General features: G+C 38.0%; 1 protein-coding gene across 2 annotated transcripts; it reads left to right on the forward strand.

Annotated features, from left to right (window-relative positions):
• Positions 1–1699: 1699 nt before the first annotated feature.
• LOC145132424 (ubiquitin fusion degradation protein 1 B-like) lies at positions 1700–4032 on the forward strand. Of its 2 annotated transcripts, XM_079067197.1 has the most exons (10): positions 1700–1828; positions 2050–2084; positions 2257–2331; positions 2457–2481; positions 2566–2598; positions 2689–2810; positions 2918–3048; positions 3156–3367; positions 3468–3697; positions 3811–4032. In XM_079067197.1, exons 2-10 carry the CDS (start codon positions 2082–2084, stop codon positions 3901–3903), a joined length of 924 nt encoding a protein of 307 aa, XP_078923323.1. In that variant the 5' UTR covers positions 1700–1828; positions 2050–2081; the 3' UTR covers positions 3904–4032. The 2 variants fall into 2 exon arrangements, with proteins under 2 accessions (XP_078923323.1, XP_078923322.1); XM_079067196.1 differs by lacking the exons at positions 1700–1828; positions 2050–2084 and having other exon boundaries at positions 2251–2331.
• The last annotated feature ends 6332 nt before the right edge of the window (positions 4033–10364 follow it).

Here is a 10364-nt window from a genome sequence, read left to right on the forward strand (position 1 = left end):
CACTCGTTTGTAGACTTGTCTGGAATCCATGATACGATAAATCATTTGATTGGAAATGTAAATGTAGTCATGAAATGCATCTGCTTAGTCAAGATTTCCCTAATAAGTATTCAAGTGCATTACAAAGTTGTACATGTATGAATAATGTTATTTCGTGGGTTATGTTTTGAAGAGAATCAATAATGAATCTCATAAAGTCATTAATATCAGCAAGAGATGACATGGGATTTGCTGTAAATGAGTAAAGGGAAAATGAATCAGGAGGGTAACCAACTGTTGCATTTGTTCTCATTTGGTCGCTTTCCTTTTTTACGTACTCAATATACCATCGAACTTGTTGTTTGTGTTCACCATAACCCTTTGACCGACTATCACAGGTTAAAAGCCGATCAAAAGGGTTATGGTGAAGACAAACAACAAGTTCGATGATATATTGAGTACAAAAAAGGAAAAGGGACCAAATGAAAACAAACGCAACGGTTAGTTACCCTAAAGAGTCATTTTCCCTGATTAATATATCCAATGTATTACTCAATGTATATATTTGGCCTGAATCCCAACATCCTAATGTCACACAACCTGGCGCTTCCGCCGCCGACCAGGGTGTGGCACACTCGAGAAGTGGAAACACACTGATTTTCCTTACCCCTTGCAAATTAATTCACCCTACACGTTTCTATACCATCTTCATATTTGGTCCGTGTCTCTCAAGCTCTCCCCTTTGTCTTTCATCCCTCTTTCACCATGCCAACTAACACAATTCCCAAGAAAGATTACAAACACAATGTGGTTTTGTTTTTAGAATCTTATAATGAGAAACTGATACATCACACTAGGTTAATGACAAATATAAGAACTTTACTTCAATCCGACCAATAGAACAAATTGGAACAACTTGAGACGATGAAGGATAAACCACATTTTGAGATCATGAGATTGACAATAACAATTTTATATGAACAAAAGTCTATTGACAATGCTTTTATTGAGTCAATTGAATAGGTTTTATGATGTTTTGAAGAAGAAAAAAAAACATCTGGATATTTTTTTGTTTTTATTTTTAAATAATGTAATGTTTTAATATGTATTTAACTTCTTTCTTTACAAATAAATAAAATATGTTGTTTTATGTTAAAAAAAACTTCATAATTAGATATTTGTGTTTGCTATTTTAAAATTCAATATTCTTACGTCCGTGTTCAAATAGATCCATCCCCTAGTTGAACACATAACACACCATATCAACATTTTATGAAATAATGGAATTTCGTTAAGCATTGTCAAATACTCCAAATCGTAACCGCAATCTCAATAAACCTTCTCCCACACACCATTAGAAAATAATCTTAATATTATTGTTTTGTAAATTTATTATCCATTCGGCTAAATAAGATTTAAAGATATTAGAAGCAAAATAAAAAAAAACATTTATTTAGTTTCAACAAAGTTCTCGTAAATTTTATATATTTCATAAACAAGTTAAGTTTTTTTTTTAATTACAAAAAGATAAACAAATTTAGGAAACAAAAATGTTTCCATAAAATAGATCATTATTATTTTGTTATGATAAAAAATTAAAAATGATCATTTTACTAGAAACTAATAGAAACGAAAAGAACCAATTAACGGAATTCTATTTGGTTTAGGTTTAGGAAACGTATGACATAGAAACTTTGCGTGCACACTACGACCCCGGCGCATTTTAGCCTTTCCGTCTTCTCCCAAAACCTATTTCTATCGAACTCGAACAACAATTTCTCTTTCACCAAAGCCTTTTGCTCTCCAAATCTCCTGCAAAAATTCGAATCTCTTCACACTTTCTTATTCGGTAACACTGTTTTCCCTTCTTGATTTTTATGTAGTCAATCATTAATTTTGTTCTATGATCTTAAGGTGTGCGTAATCCTGGATTCTGAATCGAATCACTCCGATTTTAGCTATCAACTTTGATTTTGTGTGAAAAATCGATCACCAAATACGACCAACGATTTCCAATTTGAATTTGTGGATTGTGTTGCTCTAACTATTGATTTTGTTTTTTTCATTTAGGTTGCAGGATTCGTCTCGCCAGAAAAGAAATCATGGTATGTTCTTGTGTTCTTGTTGATTTCTTTTTGTGTTTACTACTCTATTTTCAAATTATTTCTGTAATTCTTCTTGTGTTTACTACTTTATTGTGTTTTTTGTTTCTGATTTTGTCGAATGGAGATTGTATTATCAATCACTAATGTAAGTTCATTACATAAATTCATGCAGTATTTTGATTATGGGTATCATGGGACATCCTTTGAGCAGACTTATCGCTGTTACCCTGCATCTTTCATTGACAAGGTTAGGAAGCTTTATTAATGATTATTGGTTTTCTTTTTTACTTACTTAATTTAATAAACTATATATATCAAATGTTTCTTTTTTGTTTCTGATTTTTAACCCTTTTTATCTTTTTCTTATTGCAGGCTCACATAGAGAATGGTGACAAAAGTGAGTGAGTTCTTTTTGTATTTTAATATTTGTTTATTTTGCCTTTTAGTGAAAATACTAATATTTTTATTGTTTCTTTTCCAGTTATAATGCCTCCTTCTGCTCTTGATCGCCTTGGTTAGTTTATAAATATTAGATTTTTCTTTATATCAATTTTCCTTTAATAAAATACTATAAGTAAAATATTGATGGCTTTTATATTTACAGCTTCCCTTCACATCGATTATCCAATGCTGTTTGAGCTACACAACGTTTCTACTGAGAGAGTGTCACATTGTGGTGTTTTGGAGTTCATTGCAGAAGAAGGCTTAATATATATGCCTTATTGGGTATAAATTTCTTCAATCCATTCTACTTTTTTTTTTTTTTTTTTTTTTTTTTTCAACAAATAGAATTTAGAACATACCTTTAAGTCTTGATTCATTTCTTCATGTAGATGATGGAAAATTTGCTTTTACAAGAAGGGGACCTCGTGAGGGTAAAGAATATGACCCTTCCAAAGGGTACATATGTAAAATTGCAACCACACACATCCGACTTTCTCAACATTTCCAACCCAAAAGCAATGTAAGTCAACCACACAATTTATTCAAGACAGATTACAATTCCGATTTTCATTCCTCAAAATTACGAAAATGCCCCTAATATTTTTTTTTTTTGTTTTCAATGCACAGATTAGAGACGACACTGAGGAACTTCTCGTGTTTAACAACAGGAGATAGCATCATGGTGGCATATAACAATAAAAAATACTACATTGATATTATTGAATCAAAGCCTTCTAATGCAATAACCATTATTGAAACTGATTGTGAGGTTGACTTTGCTCCTCCTCTTGACTACAAGGAACCACAAAGGCTCCCCCTATCATCACCATCCACCCAAGGTACAAGTTTCATAGGATAAATTACAGAAAATAGCAATGTACTTTACTATTTTTATCAATATAGTAAATAAATTTATTTATTTAATTTTAATCCTTGCAGATGAAGCAAGTCTACCAGAGGAACCAAAATTCAATCCCTTTACAGGATCGGGGAGAAGGTTGGATGGGAAAGCTTTGACATACCAACCACCGCCTGTTTCCACCACCTCCAAAGGGAAGCAACCGGCGGTTTCCGGCGGCCCACCTACCGCCGCTTCTAGCTCCCGCCAGACTCAGGGAAAACTCGTGTTTGGTTCTAAGTCTAATGCTGCTGTCCCTCAAAAGCGAAAGGTATTTTTTTTTTAATATGTATATTTCTATTGTTGGTAAATAAATGTAGGTATGTTGTTCATATTGGTATAATACTCATAAGTCATAACACCATTTTTTTTTGTGATGTGTAGGAAGCTGCTAAAGAGAAGAAAGTGGAAGAACCCACAAAGGAAGAAGTCAAGTTTCAAGCTTTCACTGGAAGAAAATATTCGCTAAAGGGTTAACTATCAAGAGACAAGACAACCATAACCATGTTTATTAATTTCCCTCAAGTCTTTGATGACTTTTAACTTGTAAAGTAACTTAACTTTAAACTAAAACTAAATGATTAGTCAAATTTACCATTTAAAACATTGAGGTTTTGCTGTGTTGCGTTGAAATTTTCCGTTTTTTAAGGATCCAACCTTAAATAGGGGTTCTATCCACTCCAACAGCTGTTCCTTCCCATTCTCTACAAACCTAATCATATAAAAAAAACATCACTTTTTTGTTAACATTTATTTGGATTAAAAGGTTTTTTTTATTAATTATTCACCTTGGCTAGATAATCATTTCCAGAAGGGCTTTGTTCATCAAACACTTGTGTTTCACGAGTACCTGACTCAAAAACATTGTCACATTGTAAAATTACAATTTTGTCCCATACCAATTTAGGAGATAAAATATTAAAATATGAAGAGAATGTTGTATCAAAAAGCACATATACCATAATAGCCAACTGCTGTTGCACTAACTAATACTTTTGGTCTTGCATCACTTGGGGAGTTATTTATCGAGTCAACAACCTTCATACAAAGTCAAACAAGATCGACCATTAAAACAAGATAATAAAACAAAGTGCTAATGTGTTTAGACTTTAGAATAGAATATGTATCTATACTGATTTATATAAATAGGATAAAATGATGTAAACTAAAATTGGTGGGACTGGGACCCATAAATAAGTTGAGGAAAGGTCTTGTTATGAACTAACTTATGGTTGAGACTTGAGATCGATTTTAGGGTTTTAGTGGCAATGGGGTTGGTAAGGAGGCCAACTATGAGGACTTAAGGCCTGTAAATAGGGTGCAACACCCTAGAAATTAGGGTTTTCTCAAAAATTATTCCGCCAACACGTCGTGTAATGGAATAAACACGCCGTGTTGGCCTTAATGAAAGCCGCGCTCTTCAAATCTAGACACGCCGTGACCAACTCTCAAAATAGGATCTATTCCCAAAAATTATTCCTCGAGATTCCGGGTGTTACATGGAGGGTATAACCAACAAGCAGTAGCATTGAGGCTTGCAGGGGAAAAGGCGATGCTTTATAGAGTAAGGATATTGGGGACCCAAGACACTCTTTTGGACTCCAATGGATCTCACTACTTTTACCGGTGTTACATACAAGGATCCATTGATTTCATCTTCGGTGAATCTAGATCGCACTACAAGTCATCCCGGGGCGACGAAGATGTATAGAGATCTTCGTCTTGATTATTGGTGGCCCTGCATGAACCAGTATATGGCTTGGTATGTGGAGAGGTGCTTGACTCATAGGAAAGTCAAGGTCGAGCATCAACGACCTCACAAAAAAATGCAGTCGTTGGATATTCCCATTTGGAAATGGGAGAAGATTACATGGATTTCATTACGAAGTTGCCTCGGACTGCGCGCGGAGTGGATTTAATTTGGGTCATCATGGATCGATTGACCAAGAGCGCACATTTTATCCCGATTTAGGAGAGTATCTCTGTGGAGAAGTTGGCTGAGGTATACATCATGGAGGTTGTAGCGCAACATGGAGTGCCAGTTTCGGTGGTTTCAGACAAGGACGTCCGGTTCACATCCAGATTTTGGAAGAGGTTCCACGACGAGTTGGGTACTCGTCTCCATTTCAGCACGACGTTCCATCCGCAGACTAAAGGTCAGAGCGAGCATACTATTCAGACTTTGGGGGATATGATTCAGGCGTGTGTTTTGGATTTTAGTGGAAGTTGGGATACGTATCTTCCGTTAGAGGAATTTTCATATAACAACAGCTATCACACCAACATCGATCAACCTCCTTTCGAAATGCTCTATGGGAGGAAATGCAGGACTCTGATTTGTTGGGGTAAGGTCGGTCAACGAGTCATCGGGAGTATCGAGGTGGTAGTCAAGACTATTGAGTTGATACATCATGTTCGTAATAGACTCCAGACAGCTCAGAGTCTGCAAAAGAGTTATGCCGTCAAGCGCCGATCAGATATAGAGTTTCAGTTTGGTGACATGGTTCTCCTGAAGGTGTCACCTTGGAAAGGTGTCATACAATTCAAGAAGAGGGGCAAGTCGGGCCCAGGTATATCGGTCATTTCAGGGTTTTGGCCCGGGTGGGCTGGGTTGCTTACCAGTTGGATCTTCTCGAGGAGCTCAGTCAGATCCATAGCACATTCCACCTCTCTCAGTTGCGGAAATGTTTATTGGATGATTCCGCGTTGGTACCATTGGAGAATATTCAGGTGGACGATCACCTGAATTACATCGAGAGACCGGTAAAGATTCTTGACCGGAAGACAAAAACCTTGAGGAACAAGGTTGTTGAGTTGGTGAAAGTCCAGTGGCAACATCGTAAGGGTTCAGAATGGATGTGGGAGTCGGAGGACGAGATGAGGGAGCACTACCCAGAGTTCTTTGAGGCAACAGACTTCGAGGACGAAGTCTGATTCAAGTGGGGGAGAATTGGAACACTCAAGTTTTGGTAAGTTTCCTTTTAAACCCTTTGATGCAAATTATTCTCAATTTGGTCCCTTGGTTAGTACACAGGGCGTACTCAATGAGTACGCTTAACATACTAGCCATCCTGATGATCGCGGGTTCCACCCACATACGTAGGGCGTACGTGGAGTACGCATGGTGTACGTAAGGCAGGGACAAACCCTAATTTTTAGGGTTTTTGCCCTATTTAAACGACTTAAACTCATTTCTTGGACATTTTAGACCAGCCTCCACCTCCCCTTGCCCTGAAATCGAAACCCTAGAGTGATTTGCTGAGTTTTGAGCTTGAAAGAGTGTTTGTTGGTGGTTTGTGAAGGAGAAGAAGAAGAGGAACACTTGGAGGAGTAGCTTGGGCTTGAAGATCCAGGGTTAGCTTCTTATTTGCAAGCTTTTTGAGGTAAAAAGCTCACACGTTGATAATCATATATGTTAGATCTAGTTTATGGAGTATTTTGTGCACTTTTGAGTCTTTTGTGTTAAAGGTGAGCTTTTGATCTACTATAGCAGTAATGGATGCTAGATCTTAGCTCTATTCAGTCCCCATGTTCATAAAAATGTCAACTTTATGGAGTATTTTTATCCATGCATGTATTAAGATCTTTATTAAGCTCTTTTTGAGCTTTTGAGTCCCATTAAGCCATGCATGTATGTAAAGTTGCCAACTTTATGTGATAAGTCATCCTTAGGGACCAAATCTGAGAGTTTGGAGAAATGGCTTAATGGTTTAAGCGCTTAATGAAGTAAGTTGGCACACTGGGGAGTACGCTAGGCGTACCCAGCTGGTATGCGGCGTGTACTAGCCCAAGATGGAGTACGCTAAGCGTACTAGCTGATTACGCCACGCGTACTCAGCATATGGGCTTTTGGGCTTGATGTCCTTGGTATTGGGCCATAGTTAGGTTTGTAAGTTTGGGTCTGGTTGGGCCATTAGACCTCTATTTTGGGCTTGGGGATAGCTTGTTGGGCTTCCCTGGTTATTAGGCCCATGATGGGTTTTGGGCCCAATTTGGAAGATTGGACGATGTGACATCCCAAAAATTTCAACAAATTTTAACCTTTAAAAAACGACCTGTTTATTATTAAAAGTGTTTACAAACTATTATTTCCAAAACATTAATTAAAATCAGAGTCTTTCAGGATTCCAGTCAGTTGTAAACCAAGGATGTGTACGGTCACGCCTTCGCCTTGCCATGGTCCATTGAAGTACCTGAAACCATAAACAAAAACTGTAAGCATGAAGCTTAGTGAGTTCCCCCAAAATACCACCACACGAACAAATAACATATATCAAAAAATAACAACATACTATGGGTCCAATCAACCATTGGGTTGGAATACCCCAGGCCCCTCAACCATTGGGTTGAAATGCCAACATACTATGGGTCCAATCAACCATCGGGTTGGAATACCCCAAGCCCTCAACCATCGGATTGGAATGCCAACATACTATGGGTCCAATCAACCATCGGGTTGGAATACCAATATATTATGGGTCCAATCAACCATCAGGTTGGAATACCCCTGGTCCTGTTGGCTTACGCACAAAGCAGTGAAGCCTAAACCATCGACCAAACATGTGCACATAATACAGATAAGCATACCATTAACCAGCCAACAAACAAATAAACAGATCTTACAGATCACTAGGCATAGCATCATCCTACCTACCAGGATACCGATCTAACATATCACTATAGCATAACATCATCCTATCTACCAGGATACCAATCTAACAGATCACAACAATAAAAAACAAGTTGTAGAGCTGGTGAAGGTGCAGTGGCAGCACCGCAAGGGGTCGGAGTGGACTTGGGAGCCCGAGGAGGAGATGAGAGAGCATTATCCAGAGTTGTTCAGGACAGCAGACTTCGAGGACGAAGTCTGATTCAAGTGGGGGAGAATTGTAACACTTGAATCTCTGTAAGTTTCTCTTTTGACCTTGCATTATTAAATTTGTCCCAGTTTGACCCTTGAGTTGTACGCGGGGCGTACAACAAGGTACGCTTAGCGTACAAGCGGTGAAGCGGGTACGCAAGGTGTACCAAGTGGTACACTTAGCGTACTCATGCGAGGGTATTGATCGGGGTTTCAGATGCGTACGTGGGGCGTACAGCTTTGTACGCGGGGTGTATGCAAGGTTTAATGAAAACCCTAATTTTTGGGGTTGGCCACTATTTAAGCATCCTTATGGACTTGAAACCCTCATTTTATCAGCCTCCTTGTCCTCCTTACCCTACACTCGAACCCTAATTCCATACTTGTGTGTTTTTGAGCTTAGAAGGCCATTTGAGGTGTATTTTGGTGCTTTGAAGGAAGGTGTCCATCCTTGAAGCTTCATTGTAGGAGTGAAGGCTTATAAATCCAGAACCCCATCATCATTTGGTACTCATTTGAGGTATAAAGTCTTGAACTTGATGCTTCTTAGCTTAGATCTCTTTTGGTTTGGGTTTATGGACCCTTTTGGTCCCATTGATGAGATCTTATGAGTTCATATCGTTTCTGAAGCTTAAAGTTGCCACTCTTGGTGTTATTTTGGTCCTTGAGCCATAAAGTTGCCATTTTTGAGGTTGATATCTATCCATGCATGAGTTAGGGCCATTTTCATGACAATAGAATGTTATATTTTGAGTTTGGATTCATTTGGGGCATGCAAAGTCACCAAGTCAGTGACTTTATGGGTCTAGACATTTATTAGGACTCAGATATGTGGTTTGGACCTTTGGACAAAGCATTAATTGCTTAATGGCAAAAGTTGGCTTAATAGAGGAGTATGCTGGGCGTACAAGCTTGTACGTGTCGTGTACAAGCCAACAAGCGTGTACGTGCAGCGTACGACTGAGTACGCCCTGTGTACTCAGTCAGAATGGGCTTCACACTTTTAGGCCTCGGTTTGGGCCATTTCTGTTGGGTTTTAGTATACTACAACATCCTTTGGTGCACATACAACCCTAAATGCTTTGGATCTATGTTTTCTCTAATTATACATGCAATATTGTTTCCAAAGCATTAAGCCTACAACTAGCAAAAAATTGACATAAAAAACATAAAATACTAGTTAGGAGTTTACCTCTTTATGTAGCTTGCAGAACTTGTTGTATTTGGCCTTTAAGAACTTAACACCCCAAGTGTGATTCCTCAAACGGTTCACAACACACCTAGGACAAAGGAGAACTTAAGAGAGATGTTGCTAACTCCAAAATCGGCTCTAATGAACTCCAAGAACTCTAGTCGTTGATTTTGGGTGCCAAGGGAGTCCTTTTATAGTGTGGCAAATTCTAGGGTTACATCCATGCAAACCCTAATGCCCATGACCTTTCATATTACTTAGGCTCCATGGGTTAAACCTCCATGGACTACCATATTGGTTTAGCCCATCCTAAATAACAATTGGCCCACACTATAAGAATCATTGATTTACCAAATCAATCCCCATATATTTAATTAGTCTCTTTTGATCACACAATTAATTCCAAATTAATTCTTGATCAATACTAATTAAATAATATGATTTCATATTAATATATTAGAACTTATAATATATTAATAAATCATAAGTAACCTCTTACTCAAGTATCCATCCTATCAAATTGTCCTGGTGATATGCAACCCGAATAGACCATGCTACTCTCGGGTCAAGTACATACCAATTATAGTTATGGGCTTAGATACCTAATCCAACAATCTCCCACTTGGATAAGTCTAATAACTATTATTGCAAGTACGACTCCACAACCCGACTAGCAACTGTAGCTCTTAAAAGCCGCTGTTGAACTCTGACCTAGTCAATGACGCGTCCATTAGATAAGGGATCATATATTCCTCCATTCTAGATATCGTATGAACCGAGACATGGATTATAATCATTCTCTCTGTTCATGTCACACCCCCAAACCAGAACGACGGAAACGTTCGGGGGCGGAGGACGTCATATTCAGTATCATATCAATTGAAT

Source organism: Lactuca virosa, chromosome 8, assembly GCF_052849685.1.
Source record: "Lactuca virosa cultivar CGN04683 chromosome 8, Lactuca_virosa_CGN04683_v6, whole genome shotgun sequence".
Taxonomy (NCBI): Eukaryota; Viridiplantae; Streptophyta; class Magnoliopsida; order Asterales; family Asteraceae; genus Lactuca; species Lactuca virosa.

Bases quoted from the DNA above. Each gene is read 5' to 3' on its own strand.
- LOC145132424 (XM_079067196.1), top strand. From the start codon at position 2,251: ATGCAGTATTTTGATTATGGGTATCATGGGACATCCTTTGAGCAGACT. The intron at 2,332-2,456 runs GTTAGGAAGCTT...TTCTTATTGCAG, and splicing joins CTGCATCTTTCATTGACAAG to GCTCACATAGAGAATGGTGA. The intron at 3,368-3,467 runs GTACAAGTTTCA...TAATCCTTGCAG, and splicing joins ATCATCACCATCCACCCAAG to ATGAAGCAAGTCTACCAGAG.